General features: G+C 37.0%; 2 protein-coding genes across 3 annotated transcripts in view; both read left to right on the top strand.

Moving 5' to 3' along the window:
- Nucleotides 1-88: 88 nt before the first annotated feature.
- LOC106070309 (putative leucine-rich repeat-containing protein DDB_G0290503) lies at nucleotides 89-8,588 on the top strand. The gene is made up of 7 exons (XM_056032073.1): nucleotides 89-196; nucleotides 1,104-1,217; nucleotides 1,795-1,924; nucleotides 2,026-2,132; nucleotides 2,916-3,050; nucleotides 7,307-8,470; nucleotides 8,580-8,588. The coding sequence occupies exons 1-7, from the start codon at nucleotides 89-91 to the stop codon at nucleotides 8,586-8,588; spliced, it is 1,767 nt and encodes a 588-aa protein (XP_055888048.1).
- Nucleotides 8,513-25,543, top strand: part of LOC106068108 (golgin subfamily B member 1-like) — a 35,780-nt gene continuing 18,749 nt past the window's right edge. The window contains exon 1 of one of the 2 annotated variants that reach the window (XM_056032442.1): nucleotides 8,513-18,811. In XM_056032442.1, coding sequence (XP_055888417.1) covers nucleotides 8,645-18,811 — 10,167 coding nt within the window. In that variant the 5' untranslated portion in view covers nucleotides 8,513-8,644. Of the gene's footprint in view, nucleotides 23,609-25,543 lie in introns of both variants that reach the window. The other variant, XM_056032441.1, reaches the window with a different exon arrangement.

The following is a 25,543-nucleotide window of genomic DNA, read 5'->3' as shown; positions in this document are numbered from 1 at the left end:
AAAACTCTATTATGCAATAATTTAATGATTTCTACATTCTCTAGATGAACTGAAAGCTCAAATAGATGAACTCCAGACTGTGATTGAGATGTTACATGACCAGAAAGCACAGTTACAAGAACAACTGACAGTAGTTCAAGTAGAGAACAAACAACTTGAAGAACAAGTGAAACAGCTACAGTCAAGTGTTGACTTAGTGGGTAGTTTTAGATTTGATTAGTTGATTTCTTTAAAAGTTGAACTAGTTGAATGTGGGTAGTTTTAGATTTTATTAGTTGAATCCTTTACTAGTTGAACTAGTTGAATCTGGGTAGTTTTAGATTTTATTAGTTGAATTCTTTAGAAGTTGAACTAGTTGAATGTGGGTAGTTTCAGATTTTATTAACAGACTCATTTAAAAGTTGAACTACTTGAATCTGGGTAGTTTTAGATTTTATTAGTTGATTTCTTTAAAAGTTGAACTAGTTGAATCTGGGTAGTTTCAGATTTTATTAGTTGAATCCTTTACAAGTTGAACTAGTTGAATCTGGGTAGTTTTAGATTTTATTAGTTGAATCCTTTACAAGTTGAACTAGTTGAATGTGGGTAGTTTTAGATTTTATTAGTTGAATCCTTTACTAGTTGAATCTGGGTAGTTTTAGATTTTATTAGTTGAATTCTTTAGAAGTTGAACTAGTTGAATGTGGGTAGTTTCAGATTTTATTAACAGACACATTTAAAAGTTGAACTACTTGAATCTGGGTAGTTTTAGATTTTATTAGTTGAATTCTTTAGAAGTTGAACTAGTTTAATGTAATCTTATCCAAATTGAAATAAACAATGTCCAGTTTGCTGTATTGTCTTGCCTGCTGTATCTAGACCATAACAGGTCAATTTGCCATAATGTTGCTCACACTGATTGTTTTTTTTTAGCTTGTAGAAAGTTTGCTTTAGTACAAAAGTTTGCCAAGTATGTTGTTGTGTAGTCCTGTCTACCCATGTGTTATCTAAAGTGCTGTAGTGTTGTTCTATCTACCTTAGTCTTCTTTAGTGTCATCTAGTCTACTCTCCTCTTTCTAGAACCACTACCTTATGGTCATGAAGGTTTCTATTAACATTTCCAGGCTGACAAAAAGAGGGCGGAAGCAACATTGAGGCAAGTGGAAACACTGATGCAAGAAATAGAAGAGTTGAAAATACAAAAAGATACAGAGAAAAAAGAAAAGGATCAAATATTGGTATGGACTTAATTCAATCATTATAATTATGTCAGTTCATGGTATAGTTATCCATCTAAGAGTTAGTGCATCTCAAGTCTCAATAATCAATTAGAATTAGTAGCTGTATATATTCTGACATGAGGGGAAAAGATACAAAAAAAAAAAAGAAAAGGATCAAATATTGGTATGGACTTAATTCAGTCATTATAATTATGTCAGTTCATGGTATAGGTATCCATCTAAGAGTTAGTGCATCTCAAGACTCTTAAAATCAATTAGAATTAGTAGCTGTATATATTCTGGCATGAGGGGAAAAGATACAAACCTCAAAATCTATAACTGGTTTAGTTCCAATCACATCAAACAGAATAATTAAAAAATTTGCATATATTTAAATCATTTTAACTGTCTGTTAGCTGAAATTCTTTTTGAACCATACATTTGTTTTATGTCATTTAAAAAATTTAATCTAAACAATGTCCAGAAATGATAAAACTAATGGCACCAAAGAATAATAGATGTCACTTTAACTGAATTGTCTTTGAAGATTTTTCACATTTTTTCATGAATCACACCAAACTGAAACTTATTTCAGGAGGAGCACCAACAGCTAGTGTCTAAACTGACATCTGAACTAGACAGAGAAAGTACAAAACTAGTAAAGCTTGAAAATGATTGCATGACTTATGAGGAAAAAGTCTCAATTTTAGAAGAGAAGGTTAAAGGTAAAGTTGTTTTCTTGTGTAAGATCTATTGGTCTATAAGGAACTAATCTGTTTCCCTATTGTTCCTATACTTGTATTATCTGCCATCTTTTATTTCCTAGCTTTAGAAAGTGAACAAAGTCACCTCATGAAAGTGATAGATGACAAGACTATTGAAGCAGAGACCAAGAAAGACATTGAGAGAGAAAACTTAGATCTGAAACATAAAGTATGTATTCTGGAAGCTTATTGATTTGATTCTCCCATGATGTGTGTCATCTCCTAAACCAACTAGTTTATTAGCTTATGGATGAAGAGGATTAGTTGTGGAATTATACAAAGTTATGTCTACTTAAGTAAAATTTGGATTTTTGTAATAAAGCATTTATTTTATACAATTCATAATGAGAACACAGAAGAAGTAGAAAAGGAAATGTAAAATGAAAAAAAAACAAACATTTTATCAGCACATGCCTTTTTTTTTAAAATTTATGAACTATATAAAAAAAAGCATGTTAGAGTTATGAATAAATCTCTTAATGACTCCTAGTGGAGCATAGGGCCACAACAGTACTTTGCCATCAGACTCTGCTCCGAGCTATTCCCTTAAGTTGTGTCCATGCCCATCATGTCATCTTGACTTCTTGGTCTACCAACCTCCTGCATATTTGATTTGGTCTCCCAGCCTTTCTCTTCCCCTTTAGGTTCCAGTCTAGAAACTGTCTTGCAATGTTGTCTGCTGTTCTTTGTATTGTGCACCCAATCCAGCCTCATTAGCATCATTTGATTTCTTGTTCTATTGGTGTTTGCTGAGATGTGTTCTCATAGGCTGTAGTTTGAGAATGTTGAAGCAGAAATGATCAAAACAAAACAATTGTGGTTCAAGGTTTAAATCATCAGGCATGAACATAATACATTTGTAAAGAAGAACAGAACAAGCTATTTTTTTTAAATAAAAAATTGTATTATGTATGTTCCAGCTAAGAGTGAATGTATTCTTTTTGTCTTACAGATTGATGAACTGTCAGACATGTTGTCTTCACAGCAAAACCTTAGTCTTACACAGAAAGAGGAAATCACTGCACTTGTGGGCAAAGTGTCTAACCTTGAAGACCAGGTCAAGGCTCTCCCTGCTGAAGAAATACAAGTGAGTAGAACAGTATTTTCTAAACTAGCTTTGGATTGGTTGCCTGAACTAGCATTCTATTGATATGTACTGCAATATTAACACACACTTTTTGTCTTTGTTTAGGGCTTTATACTACTAGCTTACAAAAAATAACTCTTGAAGCAATCAAGTAGTACAAAGACTAGCAATATGCTTACTAGAATTGAATATTTTCTAGAAATTTTGAGATTTAGTGATATTCATGTCTTGCATTTTAATTTTTTTTTTCCATTAAAGTCTTTATAGATCATATAATTACACAAAAGTGGTTTTAGATTTAAAACCAAAACATGATGGGGCTACATGTTGATTGCTATAAAATTACATGGAAAAATAAAGATTTTACTTTACAAATTAATATTACAATCCAATCCTTTGAAATTTATGTTTATAGGCGGTTAGCAAATGTATATACTAGTCAACCAAGTCCAAGTCTTTTTTGACATTTTGACCATAGAAATGAATTTACCTAATTGACATTTTCATGAACCCTTAATTATTCATGAATATTGAATTTAAACAATTTCAAGTTGGCTATTTGATGCCCATAGTGCAGTTGATTCGCAATATTAGGACTTACATGTCAGCATTGCTTACTAAGGATTCTGTTAAGACATTTCATTGCCTGTGAACAAACTTATTAGTTTTGATAGTGCTCCTGTACACGTGTGCAAATTGCACTGTACATTAATTAACTTGTGTGAGGACAGAAAATGTTTAAATGAGAATTTGTTAGGATTTAAACATGCAGGAGCAGTCAAAGTGTGTGAATGCTAAAGGCTAAAAAAGTAGCAATAAACTATAACAAGAGCTTACCCAACAACAATATTCTTGAATAAGATGCCTAGATAGTCAATGAGTTCAAATGTTAGGACAAGTTGGCAGCCAATCATAACATACAAAACAGCTGCTCAAAATATTGCTTGTTAAAGAGATTAGGCTAATGGTCAGAGCTTCAAGATAATAGTGAGTTTGAGGGTCCTGAGGTACAGCAACACTTTGATGAATCAGGGTAATTAATGTTCGTTAAGGGGACTTATCTGCACCTGTTATCTCAGCTATATGCAATGTATACAATGGAGTTTTTATCAATTAACAAACACAACTTTGAAAAGACTCTAGGTGAAGGATAAAATTTTAAACCAAATAGTCTAACTTTAATAAGCTAAGACAGCTGCTTATATTGAAATGTGTTTATCTTTCAACTGTAGTAAGAGAAATAACTCTAAGCAACAATGATCTTTCTACTTGAGAGAGATGATTTTAACTAAGTAGAATGTGCTGAACTCACTTTGCATGGCACATCTGGAACTCATTATATTATTAAATTATATTGTAAATATTGACATGCCTGGGTTTTTCTGGATTTGGTCTATTGGCACACAAGTTTAGGCATTAATGAATGTTATGTCTCTTACTGCACTGATGTAAATGGTCTTAAGGCGTAGTCAACGGTAATTAATCCTGATGAACAGAGGCTGCTCATAGATTATGGCAAGATGACATTTTCAAGCTGTCTAGTCTTATTGCATAATGGTAACAAAACAACAGCACCATGTTTTCCATTAGCTCATGCTGTTGGAAAGATACCAGCAACAGAGCTAGGCAGGCCTTAGAGTGGAACCCCCAGGGAACAAGACGCAGAGGAAGACCAAAAAGAACATGGCGACACAGTGTACTTGAAGAAGCAGAGAAGATAGGGAAGAGCTAGCAAGAGACCGTGGAGAGTGGCATGTTTTTGTTGAGGCCCTATGTTCCATGAGGAACTCAAAGGAGTGATGATGATGATGATGATGATGCTGTTGGAATAAAAGAGACCCAAGTTTTAATGGAGTTAACTTAATGAAAATGATTTGAAAATGATATGTCAATGCTCTGGACATACAGGAAAATGTGTGGTCATTGAAAAGTGAGGCTAAAAATTAGTAAAATAAAGGCTGGACTTTATATTGTTTGCAACTTAAGTACCTAATGTGGGATGACTTATTGATACAGAACAAATTTCCCATTTCTGAAACTTGATATTATGGATGCCTTTGTGCTAGGAGTGCTAAATTTTTTGGGAACAGACTAGCTGAATACTATGCTGAAGTAGTCTTGAACAAATGCAACCTGTACTTTTCCATTCTTCTATTCTTTAAATTTGGGAGATGTAGATGCTGAACAGGGTTGAAAGTTTCATAAAGATATTTTTGCATTGGAGAACAGATATCATAGCTACTGAAATTCCAACATGGTGGATTACTGCTTGTTTTATGAAAAGGAAAAATATTAGCATTAGCAAATACAAAGTTCCTTATTTTTACAATTCAAACCTTTCAAATCTCAGGTTAGGAATGTACTCTCTTGATTCAGTCCTTAAGGTTTTTCCACAATAGCTAAAACAAAACATATTTTCTTCTGTGCTGCCAAGTGTAATAAGACTCACTTGATAGCCACATAAAGCAAAATGGCACCTCATAGGGTTATAAAAGAGTTATTCTGAAATACACTTACTTTTATGATTCAAGATGACTTTTTGTCATGCCTTCAAGTGACTCAAAGCATTCTCTAAAGCATATTTCTTAATATTCTGTTTAAAACAGATAAAAACAGTTGCAAAGTAAAATAAAACATTTCTTGAAGATATAAATATTGCATAATAATTCATAATAACTACTCTTTCCATTAAATGAACTGTCAAACCATATAAAACTTAATTAAATATGAAGATTATTGAAGCAAACTATACATGATGAAACAGGGTGGAGGACACGTACTAACCATGAGTTATATCAATTATATGAAGACCCACCAATAGTGAACGAAATAAAAAAGAACAGACTACGTTGGGCAGGTCACCTTGAAAGAATGTCAGACAACAGAGGGGCGAAAGTCGTGTACAGGCAAAAACCAAAAGGCAGGCGACCCAAAGGCAGACCCCGAATGCGATGGATAGATGACGTGGAAGCAGATCTGAAGCAGCTTGGGGTTAGGGCCTGGAGACGAAAGGCCCAGGAGAGATCTGAATGGAAGGATGTGTTAAAGCAGGCCAGAGCCCTCCATGGGCTGTAGCGCCACTGGGATGGATGGATGGATACATTTTTTGGGATAAGGAGAATTGAATTGAATTAATACATTTTATATAGAAAATATTTTTTTTCCAAGAGCTGTTTTGAAGTTTATGGACTGAGAGTCCTCTCAAGTGTTAATCTGGCAGTGTGCAGACATTTTCACACACACAATTTATAGACTAGTATTCTAGAATTTAATAATAAATTTAATGTTATGCAGATCATTATGGGTTGTGGTAAAGGGCTTGGCTTCTGAACCAAGGGGTTCTGGGCTCAAAACTTGCTAAAGACTGGGATTTTTTATTTTGGGACTTTTAAGTCACCCATGATTCATCCCAACTCTATTGGGCATCTGACATTAGTTGGGTAAAGTGTTTGTTTGTTGTGCTGGCCACATGACACCCTGGTTAACCGCCAGCCATTGAAACAGATGACCTTTATAACTTCTGCCCTAGAGATGGCATGGTCTGAAAAAGAGAGTTTACAACTTTACTTTTACCTCTATTGGGGGTATAATGATTTTATCAAAGTCTTGAGGACAAATGCAAAGATTATAATTTGTCAAATGTTTTCAGGTTTCTATAGATTCAAGGTTGAAAAATTCAATGAAGACTTTAAAAAAAAAAAGAAATTACTTGAATTTTTAAGATACAACATGACTTAGTGATTAGTTTATATGACATAGACATATAGATGCTTGGTTTACATTCTTCTTAAACCAGTTTAAAATTATATTTTAACATTAGATATTGCATTTCATTTTTTTTTCTTTATTGCTAGAATAATAATTTTTTTTTTTACAAGATAAAATTACATCTGAATAAAAGTTTGATTCTTAAAACTTTGATGTACAGCTTAACATTTATTATTTAGTTGTTCAGCATTAGGGAGTTTGAGTTGAAAGTGAAGAAAAAAGTGAACTTAATTTTAAATTAGAATATCAAAGTGTTTTTTTTTTCTAGGTAAGAATATATCAACTAAACAATTATATCTAGACTTTAGGCATATGTCTAACACTCTAAAACTTGCAATTTCCTCAACATTTTGATGAGGATCAATTGCTCAAGTTTTATTTTTTTAAATCATAGTTGAAATCTCTACTCTGCATTTAATTTTAAATCCACTATTCTACTTTAAATTTGTATTTGACAATGGGATGTAGGAAGAATATTTTTATTTCAGGTTGGGTTGGGATGTGAACTAGACTCTACACAATCTAAGTGCGCAGCAGAACTAGACTCTTGCAGCACTGGAATAAGTCAGGAGAGAACTCAGGAAGAAAATGTTGAGCTGACAAGTCAGATCTATCTGAATCTGAACCAGGAGCTATCTGACAAAACTTTGGCACTTGAAAAAGCCACCTCAGAAATGTGTGAATTAACGGATGAAATCCAAAGTTTAAAACTCAGATGCACTGACTTTGAATTTCAAGTTGAACAGTTAAGCAAAGAGCTAGAATTGGTGAAAGATGAAGCAAGTGAACAAAATAAAATTGTGGATGAAAGAACACTGAACTTATTGAATCAAGTGTCAGAACTAGAGGCAGAGTTAGCCAACAGAAACACAGTTATCTCACAACAACAGGAAAAGTTAACTGGGCTAGAATCTAGCCTACTACTTTCTCAGCAAGGTCTGCTTTCATTGCAGCAAGCACAAGAGGAGTTATCTACTAGTAAGAAAGAATTAAGTTCACTTCAGACAAAATTGGATGAAGTGACTGCCTCCAAGGAATCTTTGCTTGAACAGGGGCAAAAGATTAAAGACCAATACAATCAATTGGTTCAGGAGAGACAAGAACTTCAAGAAGAGAGGGACTCTATCAAGCTAGAGCTCGTCTCTGTACAAACACAACTTTCCTCTGCCAACGAAACACTAGTTGAGCTACAATCAGCGTTACATGAGAGAGACATTGAATTAACTCATCTCAGACAGACATCTGAGGAGCTACAACACAAAGTGAAATGTTTATCTCTGGATTTAGATTCCTCCTCTAATCAGCTGTTCGAGTTTAAATCAGTCAATGACACTTTAAGAGGACAGTTATCTTCTTACCAAGACAATCTGGCCACACTAACACAGTCTCTAGAGACAGATACAAAGCAGTCTGTGAGCTTGATTCAAACACTTCAAGATGAAAAAGACATTTCTGAACAGCTTGTGACCTCGTTACAACGTCAGCTGGTGAGCCTTGAGGCAGAGCTGTCTGCTGCTCGTAGCGCTGTCGCTGAGAGGAATAAGCAGATAGCACTGTTGGCTGCAGCTGCGACTGATGAAGAGACTAAAGCAGATGGGCTAGTGACGGCTCTACATAAAGTCCAAACAGACAAGACCCTACTGGAGAAGCAGGTGAGGGCATTAGTTGAGAGTAATCAGCTTGCATTACAAGATGTTTCTTGCCTACAGACATCACTTGACTCTATACATACTGAAAAGCATGCACTTCAATCTTCTATAGACTCTCTAACAGCATCTTCCACTCAACAGTCTTTGCATATCCAATCTCTGTTAGATAAGTGCAGCATGTTGGAGAAATCTGAAAGTGACATGTCCCAAACTCTAGTCTGTCTCCAGCATAAAGAGGTTGCATTGTCCTCCCAGTGTGAACACTTGCAAATGTTATGTAGTGAACAAAGTGCGAGCTTGCAGTCATTAGAGTGTGTCCGTAAAGATGTGGAGAATCAATTAGAAGAAGAGCACAACCATTTTATTTCAGCCCAGGAGCGATGCAAGTCTCTTGAACTAGAGCTGGTCCAAAACAAAATGGAGTTAGTTGAGTTACAAGATACTTTACAACACTTACAATCTGATAAGCAAAATTCTAATTCAAAAGTAGAAGAACTCAATGATCAAATTCTTGCCTTGACCTCTAATCTGACAGAACAGACCAATCGAATGACAGAGTTGACTAATGATCTGGCCAATAAAAATCAAGAACTAGAAGAACTAAGGCTGGAATTGTGTAGATTACAAGAGAAATTACAGCACAGTGAAGAACATGTCCTCCAGCTGTCCTCAAGTCTAGACAAGGCTACACAGCAGTATGAAACTGTGAATTCTGACCTGCTTGTATTGACTTTATCTCTCCAAGAGAACAAAACTGAATTGGAAAAGTCTCAACATTCTGTGGACTCTTTAAAAACTTTACTTGAAGAAAAAAGTCTAGAAGTCAGCCAGCTAGTCTGTCAGTTGGAAAAGTCTCAACATTCTGTGGACTCTTTAAAAACTTTGCTTGAAGAAAAAAGTCTAGAAGTCAGCCAGCTAGTCTGTCAGTTGGAAAAGGTTTGTACAGAGAAACATGAGATGACTTCTCAACATACTGCATTGACTCAGGAGCTCCATACTAACAACACACTTGTTCAAGAACAAACTGAACTGTTTGATGGTATTTCTCAACAGCTTCAAGAGACTCAACAAGAACTGGATCTGAAAAACAAATATATCAATGAATTGAAGAGATCAGTGGAGGAACAAGAAAGTCATGTGAAGACATTTAATGAACAGTTTGAAGATTTAGTCAGAGTATATTTAGAAATGAAAGACAAGTGTAGCGCCCTTTTAGCTGTATCAGATGATGTAATAATTAGTACAGACTCTTCTAGTCTTGAGTCAACATTCCAGACTGTAGTGGCTAAGGTAAACGACCTGTTTCAGAATTTGAGCGCTGAATTGAACCAAACCCGCAGAGAACTGTTGTCAAAGAAGGACGAAATGACTTTATTGTGTGTAGCTTTGCAGGAGAATTCTTCACAGCTTTTAATGCTTCAGAATGAATTAGCTTCAGTGCTCAGTGTTTTATCCTGTTTTAAACATGACAGTGTGCACCAGAGTAATAATCTCAAAGAGACAATTGTGGAGCTAAGTCAGCAAATTGATAGTTATCAGTCCAGTCTTCAAGACAAAGATGTCTGTATACAAAACTATTGTGATGAGATACATCTATGGCAAGTCAAAGTTGGAGATCTTCAGTCTTCATTAGTTGAACTCACCAGTTCCCATGAACAACAAATGCAGGCCCTCAAGGACAGTAACTCTTCTTTAGAGAACAATCTTTTAACTTTAACTGAAAGTTATAAAAATGAAATGAATTCAACTCAAGCAATCCTACTAGAGAAAGAGATTGAACTGAAAGAACTGAATCAAATGAGAAACACGTTATTACTAGGTGAAGAACATTGGAAAGAGCAGTGCATGAAAGTGAATGAGGAAGTGAAGGATCTAGTCACACAGTGCAATAATCAAGCCCAGGAATTACAGTTGTCAGTGTCCTTAAAGGAAGAAATGGAAGTCAGAGTGAAGAATCTAGTCAGTAGAGTTGAGTGTTTAGAAATAGAGTTGAAAGATTTAGTTGAGGCCAATGGCTTGCTGAAAGAAGAGAAAGATCATCTTGGGCAATTGCTGGATGACAAGAGTGAAGAGTTACTGAGTTTGCAGAGTCGTGTATCAGAACTTAATAGTCAAGTCAAGTGTCTTCAAGAGGACAACTTAGCTCAACAGAAGGAGATTACTTCTTGCCAGGCTCAGTATAGAAATAATAGTCAAGACTTGAATCTGTTGTCAGAGAAATATAAAGCCTTGGAACAGGAACACAGATTAGTAGTGAATCAAGTTGAGGAGATTCAGTATACAGCCAGGACATGGGAGCAGGAGCTCTGTGCCTTGCAGATGAGTTGTGATGAGACTGTGTCAATACAGTCAGTAGTGCAAACAGTAAGTACTCAAGTGACTTCAAACACTTCACAGGATATACTCTCATCCCTTCCGCGAGTGACTTCAAACACTTCACAGGATATACTCTCATCCCTTCAGCACATCGTTTCTACATTTAGGCGGCAAATAGACAAACTGAAATCTGATGACCACTTAAAAGAACAAGAGATAGATCAGCTGAAGACAGAATTGAATGAGGTAAAGGAGACTGTCAATATTGACAGAGCTGCCAGTGTTGAGGAGATGGCTGGGTTACAGTTTGAATTGGACAAGTCTCTGGAACTTTTAAAGAAGAAAGACGGGGAGATACAATCTTTGCAGGAAAAATTACTTAGCATCTCATCATCCAGCCACGAAGAGGTCCAGCAGCTAGCAAGCACAGCCGACCACTATAAGAATCAATTAACAGAGTGTGGACATCAAATTACAGAACTAACCTCAATAATGAGTGAGTTAAACTCCACTTTGAAGGAAGAAAAAGCCCAGAAGGAAGAATTGGCTTTAAGGCTAAGTCAGACGGAGTCCACACTAGAAGACACAGCACACCAGCTGGATGCTGTCACTAGCCAAAAGTTAAATCTAGAAAAGGAACAAATGTCTCTAGCACAAAAGCTGACAAAATTAGAAGAAGATTTGCAAGGATCTCTATCGGACAGAAAACATTTGTGTCATCAAATAGAATGTCTTCAATCAGACCTTGAGCTTAGCAAGACTGCTACTGCAGACCTGACTGCATCAAACGCTAAACAACAGGAAGTCATCTCTGAACTTAGAGCAAGCCTGACACTTGCCAATGCTGAAACTGCAGGCTTTGAAGAAGCTCTAGAGGCAGCAAACAAAACTATCTACAGTCTAGAATCTGACAATGCTCAGCAGCAGAGATATCTGGACCACTTACAGACAATGTTGGATAAGTTTCAACAAGAGATGAAAGAAACAGTGGAATCCCTTCAGCTGAATAGTGCAGACAAAACTCAGCAAATCTCTGCATTGGAAACCCAGCTAAGTGTTAAGATGACTGTAATAAAAGAACTGGAAACCCAGCTTGAAGAGAAGCATAGTCTGCTTACTCAGCTGGAGAACAAAGTAGAAGAAGAGCACATAGCCAAACAAGAGTACCAAACCAAGATTATGTTGCTAGAAGCACACGTTGATGAGATGAGGTCACACAATGAAAATATTACATTGCAAAGTCAACAAGTCAATGAAAATCTTTTTCAACAAGTTCAGCAACTAGAACTGCAGCTGAAAAATACACAGGTGGAACTAGAAAGGAAACAGGAGAGTTTAATCTCCCTAGAGACAGCATACCAGCAAAACACAGAACATTCCAATGCTAATATGAAGAGGCTTGAGTCAGAACTTTTAGAATCCAAAACTTCACTAGACAAATACATCAATAAGGAATCAGAGAATGAAAGCAGAATGAAAGAATTACACCAGGAGCTTGAGAAAACATTGGAAGAAAAGAATTTACTAGTTGTCAAGTGTATAGACACTGAGTCTAGATTAGTCCAGCTGTTGGAACAAGTGGCTGACTTACATGACAAGCAGCAGACCTTAAACACAGAGAGAGATTGTCTTAAGTCTAGCTGTGACCAGCGTCAGGTCAGTTTGGAAACACTCAAAACTCAATTAAATTATGAAACTGAAAGGTTGTCTGAATTGGAAAAAATAAAATTGTCTTCTGAGGAAAGAATCCAGTTGCTTCTTGCTGAAAAGGATATCATATCACAGCAATGTTTGTCTCAAGAGGAAAGAATCCAGTCATTGTTGGCTGAAAAGGATACAATATCACAGCAATGTTTGTCTCAAGAGGAAAGAATCCAGTCATTGTTGGCTGAAAAGGATATAATATCACAGCAATGTTTGTCTCAAGAGGAAAGAATCCAGTCATTGTTGGCTGAAAAGGATACAATATCACAGCAATGTTTGTCTCAAGAGGAAAGAATCCAGTCATTGTTGACTGAAAAGGATATGATATCACAGCAATGTTTGTCTCAAGAGGAAAGAATCCAGTCACTTCTTGCTGAAAAAGATAAAAAGTCCGATGAAGAAGCAATTGAAACTGGAGAATTAACTTCTAGATTAGATTTATTGAGCTCTCAGCTAGATTTGAAAGAGTGTGAAGTTGAACATTTAACTCAAGAGAATCAAGAGCTGACTGTATCTCTGAATGCCCTTCAGTCTCAGGTCAGTGCACTGTCTGAGGAGAAGAAACAGGTTGAAGATGAGAAGAGAGTGATCTCAGAGTCCATGCAGAATGCTGCCTTGGTGTTGAGATACCAACTTGAAAGTGTCAGTGAAGACAAAGAGAAACTTCAGTTAGAAAGTCAAACAGTCCTACAAACCCTCAGACATGACAATACTTCCTTACAAACTCAGGTTACAGCTTTAAACCAAACTGTGTCTGAACTCGCTGTACAACTGGAAGAAACCAAAGAAGAATCAATGACCAAGTTACAGGAGCTGCAAACAACCAAAGCTCAAGTGGAAGATAAAAATAAACTGTTATCAGAGGAACTTAATCAACATGAGAGTAAAATACAAGAGTTAGAAGCGACATGTAGTGAACTGAATGACAAGTTAACCATGTCTTCAGTGAAACTCAAACAAGTGACTTCTCATCTTCAAGATACAATTACTCAGCTTAGGTCTTTTGTAACTGAACAGAGTGCTATCATTACAGTCTTACAGGAAGACTCAATGAAACAGCAAGACACAGAACATTCACTGCTGGCCATTGCAGCATCTTCTAACAAAGTTATACTAGAAGGTAGGAAAAGTCTTAATTCTTTAAGCCAAGAATTGGAAATGTTAAAACAACACAGCTCATTTTTTTACAGTGAAAACCAATCTTTAGAGCTCCAGTTAGCTGAAGCTAAGGAAATGGTCCAGATAGTTGCTGAAGAAAAGTCCAGAATTAAAAAGGAACTTGAAGATTCCATAAGTGAGTTATATGAAGCTTATGATAAGTCGGAAAAAAAGTTGGTGGAAAAAGAAGAACTGTTCAGAGCTCTACAAGCTGAACTTCATTCTAAACTGGAAATGTTGAAAGAAAGAGATGATCATTTAACTGAGGTCACTGAAAAATTGACAAGTCTTAAAGAAGATTTTGATCAGTTAAATTTAGATCGAGATAAAGAGTTGAGACTAGAAGAAAGCACAAAGGCATCATTACAGAAAGATTTAGTTGAACTTGAAGAGAAATGTACTCAGCTGGAGCTATCGTTAGCAACCAATGTCAAAGAGTTTGAGAAACAGCTGATGGAATCACAAGAACGCATCGCTCATTTGGAACAAGACTTGAGGATAGCTAGCAGTAAGCTTGAACAGTCGATTCTAGAAAATGAAATTAATAAATCAGAAATTTCTAGCTTGCATCTTGAAATTGAAACAAAACTTCAAGAATCATTTAAGTTACATGCAGATTTGTCTTCCTGCCAGCAAGAATTGAAACAATCCCAGTTGTTGCTTGAAGGTGTCAAGTCAGACTGTAAACAAGTTGAAGACGAGAATCAGGAAAAACTCAATAAACTGGCTGAAGAGATCAAAATGTCTCAAGAAACTGTCCAGCAGTTTGCTTTAGAAGTTTCCAAATTGAAGCAATCTCTGGAAGACAAAGCTGAGGAAATAGCCAAACTGCAATTACAACATAATCTGTTGGCCTCATTGATTGAAGAGCTTAACGAGAAACTCTTTTCTGCAGAAACCAGCAATCTGCTCCTAGAGCGACAGTTGTTTAAACAAAGGACTGTTGACCAAAACACTCTTGCTGAAATGGAGAAGAAGATGAAACTGTGTGAAGAAGATCATAATGAATTACTGTTAGAACAGAGGAAATGGAATGAAGAGCTAGCAGACGTGAAGACCCAACTAACAGACAAAGTGGATGAACTGAGCTGTGTGTATAAGAAACATAACGATTTAAATACATCGTTCCTTGAACTTAGTACTGAGCTGAGAGATCTGAAAGACATTGTCCATCAACACAAATTGTCTGATGTGGACTCTGAGAAGCTGATCTCTGTGCTTGAGAATAAACACCAAGAGAAAGATTGTCTGGTTAGAGAGTTGTGTGCTCAGCTGAGGTCCTCCCACCAGCACGTTGAAGCTGTACAGAGCGAACTGGGCGACTCCATCTCAGAAATCACGCGTAAGGGCATCATCATTAGAGATCTGGAGTCCCATATTGAAGTGCAAGTTAAAGCCAAAGAGGCAATGGAAAATGAAATGAGCCTTTTGAAGGAAAATAACAGAGAATTACAAATGATGGTGGACATATTGAAGGAAGAGAAACAAAAAAATGACCAGACATTGAGTCGCAACCTTGAGAAGGTCAACACGGCTTTGTTTGAAGAGAGGACCAAAAATGGAAAACTCCAGAAAGGCATGAGAGAGATCAAAACTACGATGCACAAGCTCATGAAGGAAAGACAACAAGTGGAAGAGAACTTGTCCAAAAAAGCCGAAAGTCTTCACATTGCCAGTGCCAAGAGAAAGTCAGAGCTGGAGGAAGTGACTTCCAGCCTTGGGAAATGTAAGACAACTCAAGACAATGTTCACACCTTGTTGGCCACTTACTTGAGTGAGGAGAAAGAGGCTAAAGCAAGTCTGCAGGAGACTAAAGAAAAACTGGAAGAGAAGCTGGTCGAGTTCTGCGACACTAAGCTCCATTTGTCTCAGTTACTAGAGGAGAATGTTGTTACCAAGTCCACCCTAGAGAGTACCAAAGAAGATATTCAAACAATGCAAAGCTCTTCCAAACAGTCTCATGAGATGTTATCTGCTCTACAGCTCATGTTGAATGGCCAAGTGGAGGAAAACCAAAGTCTAAGAAAAGCTTTGGATGAATTGTTCATGTCTTTGAAACGTTTGGAAAGTATAGTACAGACATCGAAAGAAGATTTCCAAAGTGAATCTGAAAAGTGTTTAAAGTTATCCAATGAGTTGAAGGAAAGTCTTCAGACACAACACAGACTACAGGAGGACGTAACCAGTGTTAGGTCACAGCTGACACAAGCTTTGACCCTTGTCTCTGAGAATGATGTCAAGCTGACACAACAGGCTGCTGTCTGTGAACAACTGAATATTGAACTGAACACACTATCTTCTCATCATTCTAGCCACATGCTTCAGTGTACTCTAGAAAAAGAAAATCTTGAAAACTCTTGTGCACTTGTTGGAGAAAACTTAGAAGCAGAAAAACAAAAAAATACTCATTTAGAAAAAGAAAAGCTTCAAACTATGGAAGAAAATAGTTTACTGAGAGAAAGAATAGAGTCTACCAGCTTGGAAATAGAAGAGTGGAAAAAAGAAAATAGCTTATTGAAAGAAAGAGTAGAGTCTGTGGGTATAGAAATAGAATATTTGAAAAAAGAGAATGGCCTTCTGAAAGAAAGAGTCGAGTCTTCTGGCCTAGAACTAGAAGAGCTGCGCATAGAAAATGTTACAGATAAAGACTTATTAACAGAAATTGGAAACCAGCTTAAAGAAGCCAGGTGTTCCTATGAAGAATCAATATCTAAAATAGCCAGACTAGAAGAGGAACTTACAAAAACTGCTGATGCTATGTCCAAATTATGTCAACTAGAAAGGATTTTGTTGGAAAGAGAGAACGAAAAGGATGAATTAAAATGTTGCTTGGACCAATCCAATTTAGAACTTGATGAATTACGACAGCAGAGAAATATTGCAATGGCCTCATTGGAACTCTGTCAAGACAAAATAACAGCCTCAGAACACACCATCAAGTTGTTATTGAAGGAACAATGGAGCGCTTCAGCTGAGTCAAAACTGTTGAAAGATGAACTGTCAAGCATGTTGCTCATTAAAGCCGCTCTGGAACACCAGTTAGAGGAAGTAGAAGCCACACTTGTATTGTTAACCAAGTCTGTAGAGTCCAGTGAATTGGAAAATAAATTAGCTCTAGACAAGTTATTTGTGGAGTTTAGCGTGAGCCAGCAGTGTCTGAGTGAGATCAAACTGGAACAAGAAGCGACACAATGCGAAGTGAAGAAACTGCTGGCTGAAAGAGATGAAGTCCATCAACAACTAGAGAGATGTGAGAATGTCAAGCTACTGTTGTCTGCTGAACTAGACACTGCACAATCATTATACACACAGCAGGTGGAGAGGTACACTCAAACATGTCAAGAATTATCTCAAGCCAAAACACTTTTAGAAAAGGAAATAGGAAAATCTGGAAAACTTGAAGCAGAGTTGAAAGCTAAAGAACTAGAATACTTGAGCCTGGTGGCATCTAAGCAGGAAACTAACGACAGACTACTAGCAGAACATCAAGATGGCACCAAAGACTTAATTAAACTTTGTGAGGTCAAAGATCAGGAACTATTGAACTTACGAGAGATGAATACTTCCTATGTTCATCAAATCAATGAGTGCCAATCAGTCATTCATGACCTACAGCAAGAACAGGACAATAGAAGAGACTCTGAAGAAATTCTCAAAGTCCAACTGCAAATGTTGGAAAATGAAGTGAACCAGTATAGACAGGAAACTGGACAAGTGGAACTTCTCAGCAATGAATTAAGTGCACTTAGAGAAAGTTATCATTCTCAGTGTTCTATGTTGTCCAAACTTTCAACAGATAAGTATCACATGGAGCTGTCTAAAATTGGCGCAGAAGAAGCACTAACAAGTTTAGTTAGAGAATGTTTAGACATGGTGGATGTTTTTGTGAACATTTTAAGCCAAGAATCTCAAGAGTCATCTAGTGACATTCAGTCTCTTACAGTTTCTGGGAATGCCGCTGAGTTGGATGAGAGTCTCCCTACCATTGCTGAACCTCTGGCTGATCTAGAAACTATGAAAACGCAGTTGAAACACAAATTTGGTCAGCTCAAGAAAGGTCTCAACACTTTGCTATCTGATAAAGCTGCCTTAGAAAAAGATCAAAAGAAATTAATCAGTTTATTGGATGAAGCTATTGCTGAAAGAGAAAAAACTGAGTCGAACTTACAGGAAACCAAATCTAGCTGTGACTGTTTGCGAGAAGAGATGCTGGAGATGAGTCAAGAACTACAACGGCTTCAAAGTGTTCTTCATGAGAAAGAGATCAGTGCTGAGTTGATGAGTCAAGTCAAAGAAACATTCAGGCATGATGTTGAGGAGCTGAAATCTAGTTTAAATGTCTTAACTGAGCAAATATTCCTGGAGAGGAAAGAGAAAGAATTGTTAGCCGACGTCCTGGAAGTGTGTGAAGAGAGGAACTTGAGCCTGGAGTCGGAACTGAGTAATTTCAAGATGAAGTCCATCAAAGAAATACACCATTTCCAGAAGAGACACAATGAATATGAACGCCATTGCCAAGACTTGGAAACTGAATGTAATCTCCTGAAGCAAAGTTTAAATGATTTGAAATCTGATCTGAGCAATCTTTCTGCCCACAATGAAGAGCTCCAAGAACATGTTGAAATCTTAGAGGAAGAAAAAAGAAATGTACAACTTGATTTGGAGAGTTTAGAAAAACAGAAAGACAAGGATGTCAAAGCACTAAGTCTGGTCTTGTCTCAGGCTGAGTCTGAGCATCAGAATCTGGAAAAGGAATGTGTTCAACTTAAAGAGACACTGTCAGCTTCTGAATCTGAAAGCTTAAAGCTGAGTGCTCAAGTTGAACTCTTAAAACAACAGCTAGATTCACTCGGTGCTACGCACGAAGAACAGCTCAGTAATCTTGGTGAGGAACTAGCTTCAGCAAAAGACGTTAACACAAGACTTCAAGAGACATTAGACAAAACTGTGCAAGAAAAATTAGAGGTCATGCAAGAACTAGGTCTGATTAGTTCCGAAAAAACACTTTGTCAGGATCAGTTATCAGAGCAAAATAATGTTGTGAAGTACTTACAAGAAATAGTTTCAGAAAAAGATGTGGAACTATCCAGTCTTCGTACTAAGATCAATGAACTAGTCCTAGCTCTAGCACACAAAGAGACTTGCATTGCAGAACTTCAAACTCAGGTAGTTTCCTTACACTCCAATACTGTAGTAGAGTCTCCCCCTGTTCCCCCTCACCTGATGGTTTCCTCTTCATCCTCTTCTGAATCTCTCAGTTCATCCCATTTTATTGCCTATTCTGGGAATGGTTATAATGAGCTTCAGTCCATACAGGTATTCAATCCTCAGGTACCAGCTACTGATGTTCCAAATTTACAGAGTGAGTTAAGAACTGCTTGTGGTGATGTTGAAATAGAAAACAATCCTCTGGAAAGTGAACTGATCAACTTGAAGTCCACGTTGGTGCAGAACGAGTCTATTTTGGTCTCACTTGAAGAGCAACTACAGAAGGAACAGGGCACCAGGCTAGAACTAGAGAAAACAGTGACAAAGAAAGACAAAATAATTCAAGGCTTACATATTAAATTAAAGAAATGCTCCAGACCTGCGGAGAAGCAAACAAAGCCGTCAGAGCAGTCAGATTTGAAACCAGTAGAAGATGTCTTCTTAGCCTTGTCTTGGTCCCAATCTTCCCAAGATCTATCCGGTATGAGCGAAGAACAACGAAACTTTCAGTTGCTCTTATCTCAATACCAGAAAATTTGTATTGAGAGAGACGCACTCAAAGAAATGATTGGTGAGAAAGATGCTGAAATCATAAGACTACAGGCTCAATGTTATGATGCGGAACTGTTGCTAAAAGATGTAGAAAAACGCTATCAAGATGAATCTAGTGTGCTCTTGACTAAACTCCAACGGGAAGGAACTATTGCTAATACATTGTTAGAGAAAGAGCACAAGTTGGAGGAGGAGTTAAAGCTGACAACATCAGAGTTAATGTCTACATCACACTTGTTGGAGGAGACAAGAAAATGTAGCTCTTCAGAATCTGAGTTGTTGACAGACCTGCAGGTGAAACTAGAGAGTTGTCTTGAGGAGAATTATAAATATAAAGAACAGATAGAATCTCTAAAACACAAGGTTGAACAGCAAACATTAGAAGTATCCAAACTTCAAGAAGATACAAGCACTAAAGAAACTCTTTTAGAATCTAAAGAGAAAGAATTGAGCATAATCCAAAAGGCTGGTCATGGTGAAATAGAAAGGTTGCAGTTTCAAATTAGAAACTTGGAATCCCAAACCAACAATCTTAAAGAATGCATTAAAGTTTATGAATTAGAATGTGAAGGAAGAAACAGCCATGTTGATTTTTTCTCAGGCCGATGCCAGGAATTGGAGACTTTGTTAGAATCAGAACAAAAGAAAGTTGTCCAACTTGAGCTAGTCCTCGGAGAGAAAGATGAAAAGATTAATGTGATGGAGTCATTGCTCAAAGAAATGTATGGTAAACAAGATGAAGCTAACACGTCTTTGGTCCAGCTGACAAACGATCTTGAGGAGACTAAAAAAAGTTTGGCCTTGTTACAATCTGACAAAGAAGCTCTGGGCAAAACTCTGAAAAAGAAAGAAGCCAAAATTGTAGCCCTAACTAAAAGGATCACATCGTCAACTCCAAAGAAAGTTCAGTTGCTTCTACCAGAAGAGGTTCAAGAAAACTTGGAAGATTCTAAAACCCCAGTGCCCAGTCCTCCTCTCGATCCCCTCACCTCTACATTGGAAGACGAAATGAAAAGTCAACAAGAGCTGGAGATGTTAAAATCTGAAATAACATCTTTCAGGAAACTAGTTAAAAGGAAAGATGCTCAGTTAATGTCTTTGAACAAAAAGCTGCAAGTGCTGCAGACCGATCAAGGGAGGTTATCTTCAGGCACAAGTATGGAGTCTGTGGGGGACATGTCTGGAAGAGTTTCTGTTTTATCTAGTCTCGACATTGGGGATGTTGCAGAGCTGCATGAAAGACTGAAACAAAGTCAAGCCGAGAAGGAGACTTTAGAGCTTCAACTACGCCAGCTTGAGGTTGACTTAGATAACGCTAAAGATGAAATCCTGAACCTGCGCCATGATCATGAGGATCTTCAGGACGAGCTCCACCTCGTTTTAAGAGACAAAAGATCTCTAGAGAATTGCATTTTCGATATTCGAGACTTGGTCAATTCTGAGGCCGTGGAGCAATATGCTGGCGATGATCTGTTGTACACAACGGCAGAAGCTGTGAGACTATTAGTTGAAGAAAAATACAAAGCCGACAGAGATAATTTAGATCTTCAGGCTTGGGTCAGCAGGCTAGAACAAGATGGTGTGAAGGAAGACAAAGAATGGTTGGAATCAAAGTCTCACATTGAAAGTTTACAACGAGAACTGACAGCAGCCAATGGCAGTCTAATGGGAATGAGAGAGAAATTAGAGAAAAGTTTGGAGTCTAGCGCTGCACTAGAAAGTGAACTAGTCTCATTGAAACAAATGTTACAACTGAGCTCTACTGATTCGCAGACACAAATATCTGATTTGAGGAAAGAATTATTTCAACTATCAGAAGAGTTCACCAAAGTGAATACCGAAAAAGAGATGCTTTCCACAGAGCTAGAAAACTTCAAGACTGAACAATCTGCTTCTCAAATTTTGATTTCTGAACTGCAGCAAAAGTTGACAGAAACAGAAGATAGGTTTCAAGGTCAATTGAAAGACTTACAAACACATCTTCAATATGAAGTAGAGCACAAGAGCAATTTAAAACAGGAAGTAATATCAGTCCAGGAGAGTCTACACAGGCAACTTGAAGCTAATGGTGAGTTACAGTCTAGAATTCAATACCTGGAGGACTTGCTTGTGTCAGTGGAAGCAAAGACTGGCTCTCACGTGGCTAGTCTGTTGTCTGAACATGAAACCAAAGTCAGTGAACTTAGAACTATGCTGAAGAACAAAGAAGCCAAACTTTTGTCCCTCACGACTCAACACGATGAGCTGGCTATTCAGTATGAGAAACTTCAGAATCAACATTTGAAATCTGACCATGACAGTGGCTTGCTGAAGGAACAACTTCATCACAAGACACTTGTGATAGAACAGCTTGAGGTGGACATTCAAAAGCTGAAAGATAATGTGACTTACTTTGCTAAAGAGAATGCAAGTCTTAAAGAACAGATGAGTGTTGGGCAGTTTGAATTGCAGACACTTAGAGAACAGCAGCACTCACATAACCTTCAGTTAGTGAATGAAAACAATAATCTTAACGAGCAGTTAGAACTGGCTACTCAGGTCAAAGCTGACTTAGAATTTCAGTTACAAATATCTTCCAGTCAAGTGAGTCAGCTTCAACAAACGATATCTGATCACCAGGAACAATTCAGTTCATTGTGTGCACTACTAGGTCTCACTGACTTAAGTCATTCAACATTGACTGGCCAAAGTCCTTCAACATTCTCTGACCTCACTCAGGAAATTAATATTCTTTTAACTAAAGCCTCACATAGTAAATCTCTGGAAGATAAAGTTGCAGTGTTAGGGCAAGAAACTATTGACAAGTGTGAAACAATCAGAGTCCTAGAAGATAATGTGAAAAGTTTTCACTCATCATCGGCTGAATGTATTCTCCGGCTAGAAACGGAAATCCAAGAACTAAGGCAGGAATTATCATTGAAAGAAAATGTGTTACTCTCAAAGAGTCATTTGGAAGAACAGTTTCATCGCATCCAACAAGAGTTCAATGCTTTACAAGTTGACCATAAGCTAGTTCTGGAGGAAAAAAACAAACTTCAGACAGATAGCAAGCAACAAATTGAGCTTCTTGAGACTTTGTTGAGTGAAAGTCAAATAAAAGTTACAAGCTGTGAGTCTGAGATAAAAGAGTACCAAAGCAAAGTGCAGCAATTGGAAGGTCAAGTCCAACTACTCCAGACTGAACTAAGTAACACAAACCAAGACATGACAGCATTACTGGCCTTGGAACAGAAAAACTCATCCAATTTATCCCAACATGTTGCCCAACTAGAGTCGAAGCTTCAAGAGAAAGATGATATTATCAGTCTATTGTCTAATGAGATAAATCATTTCAAGCACAGAGTGTCAGATCTCTCTGAAGAACTCCAACACAGTAGTGACAAATGTAGTAATTTAGAAAGTCATAATCTACAATTGCAGCTCCTAATAGATGAGTCCTCTTTTAGAAGTGAAGTCCCTGGAAGCCAGGACAAAGAGATACAAGTTGAAGATTCTCTGAGTCAAGAAAGTTTGTCAGATCCTGTTGAACAAAGACAAGACACATCACTTGATCAGTTTACAAAGGACACAAGTCTAGATCTAGATGAGCTTAAAAAACAAATCACATCACTACAAAAAATGTTAAAAAAGAAAGATGCCAAAGTTGTATCCTTGAGGAAACAGTTAGAGCAGTTAAAAAAGGGGGAGATAACTTCCAGGGCTCTCCAGTCACCTCAGACTTCTGACACCTCACTTCATCCTGTTACCTCCATGACCAAAAACGACTCTGAGACTCAAACAGAAATATCCAGTTTTACCCTAGACCAAAGCTCTATCAACACGGAGACTCAAAAAGAAGTATCTAGCTGTGCCCCAGACCAAAGCTCTATTGACTGTGAGACTCAAACAGAAGTATCATATTGTACCCTAGACCAAAGGTCTTTCAACTCTGAGACTCAAACAGAAGTATCTAGCTGTTACCCAGACCAAAGCTCTATTGACTCTGAGGTATACAGACTTCAGTCTTGGGTAAACTATCTCCAGCAAGAACTGTCTACATCTCAAGCCTCTCTGCACCAGGCTCAAATGGAAATTGAAAGTTGGAAGGAAGCATTTAACAAACTGCCTCACCAGATAGTCATACAGGAGGATGTCTCAACCAGCCTAGACCTAGAGGCGAAATACAAAGTGCTGGAAGATGAGTTGGAGACGAGTTCACTTCAAGTAAGCAACAAAGTGGCTTTCACCTCTTGCACTATTGTAGTACTAATACCTTAAGGTGGACCACACTTTGTTGGAATTGTTTTGGCTTTCTGACAAATTTTGTTATATTTAATTTTTGGTTTTGATTTTTTTTTTCAGTTATATATATGCTTTTTTGAATTTGTTTAATTTTTTTTTTAAAGTTGATATTTCAAAATTAAATTTGTAGTTGTTGACATTTGTAAGCCAAATGTTTCCATGGTTCACTTTCTCGTCAGACATAAACAAAGAAGCAAAGCCATTGTTGACTAACTAATCAAATATTCTGTAGCATACCAGTATCTATACAGTACATATTTAGTGCCATCCCTCCAACTAATAGTACTATTGCAATGATACTCACAATGCTACATAATGGAGCATGTAGTCTAATCATCACATTAAATTATTTCTTATACCATGTAAAGTAGTTGCTACGTCTAAATCATCACATTCTATTATTTCTTATACCATGTAAAGTAGTTGCTACGTCTAAATCATCACATTCTATTATTTCTTATACCATGTAAAGTAGTTGCTACAGGTTGGGGATGCTAAAGCCTTCCATTTATTAACATATATATATATATATTTAGCTAGCTTGTACCTTAGCTTTGCCACATTAAAATTTTTAAAAATCTTTTGTTTATTTTTGCAAGAATTTTTTTTTACATCCTCCCATGAACACCTTGCATTACAACCCCTCACACACATACACATACCCTAACCCATACACATACACATCTTATTTCACTTGTGAATCTTAGAAGCCCCTAAGAATTAAACGTTTGATTTTTGTTCTCCCATGAAAGTTTGGAAAGAATATATTATTCCTCAATTAAGTCCTTCCCACCTTAAACACAGTTCTCTTTGGCCGAAAAAAAGATAATTGTCTACTATATGTATCCCGAGTGTCTCCCCCCATTATAACAGATTCCCTCCCCACCTTGTGGTCTGTAAATTCTAGTCGCCCTTAAAGAAGAAACACTTTTGTTTTGCTTCTCTCGTGGACTTGTCCCTTATTTTAGTCTCTCTCATAAACTTGACTATTTTTGGCTCTTCAATTTATAGTTCTAGACTTAAAATAAAGCACATTATATGTGCATGGTATAGAACTCAAAATCATATTGCCTCCCTCCCCCCCCAAAAAAAAACAACGACAACAAGAACAACAAAGTACATCTTAACTTATCTTATATAATACAGACGTTACTTCAAAAAAGAAGATGATTACGTCCTATGCGTCATGCATTCAGTCATGCATATTAGCCAATGACTTAAATTCTGCCAAGTCACTGATTTTCCTGGCTAGCTCAGGCAACCCATTCCATGCTCTAATAGCATGCTTGTTATATATTATATACATGCTGACAATTCTTTGACTTAGATCAGGATAATTATCTATCCTTAAGAAAATACTTTTCTTTGCATTTTCCAATACAACAGACATTTCCTTTCACTCTTGTCATTTAGTCAAACACACATGTTCAGATATCCATTTAGAAGTTTTGAGATAAGGAAATATTCATTTGTCTTCTAGAGCGGGCTTACTCTACAATTACATAAAAGGACGTGGTATCTTTCTAATCCTCCCTAAGTGGGAAAGTTAGATCTGAGTGATTGAGTCAGTCATGGTTTATACACATAGATAAGCTGGATGAAATATGGCCTGAACATTTAATAATTTAAATGTCCCTTCTATTTCCTCTTTAACCATCTGAGAGTCTTCTGCCTCTTTGTTTAATTGCCTATTCTGGGAATGGTTAGCTTATTCATTGTTCTGGACAGTAAATGTTAGAAGATACCTCTTGTTAGGAGATTTGTTTATCCTATTCAAACATTTTGATGGAGAATAAACTTTTCAATTGTGTGCTTTTATTGTAGTAGAATTGGGAATTCCCCTTGACCTCACTATGC

The sequence above is a fragment of the Biomphalaria glabrata genome, chromosome 6, assembly GCF_947242115.1.
Source record: "Biomphalaria glabrata chromosome 6, xgBioGlab47.1, whole genome shotgun sequence".
NCBI lineage: Eukaryota > Metazoa > Mollusca > Gastropoda > Planorbidae > Biomphalaria > Biomphalaria glabrata.
Note: the sequence above shows the minus strand (reverse complement) of the source record. Positions and strands in the feature narration are given on the sequence as shown.

What these genes read in the sequence shown, in the direction of transcription:
- LOC106070309 (XM_056032073.1), top strand. Translation starts at nt 89, where the DNA reads ATGTTACATGACCAGAAAGCACAGTTACAAGAACAACTGACAGTAGTT. An exon ending in AAGAAAAGGATCAAATATTG is followed by an intron (nt 1,218 to 1,794) that starts GTATGGACTTAA and finishes AACTTATTTCAG; the next exon opens with GAGGAGCACCAACAGCTAGT. An exon ending in TCCCTGCTGAAGAAATACAA is followed by an intron (nt 3,051 to 7,306) that starts GTGAGTAGAACA and finishes TTTTTATTTCAG; the next exon opens with GTTGGGTTGGGATGTGAACT.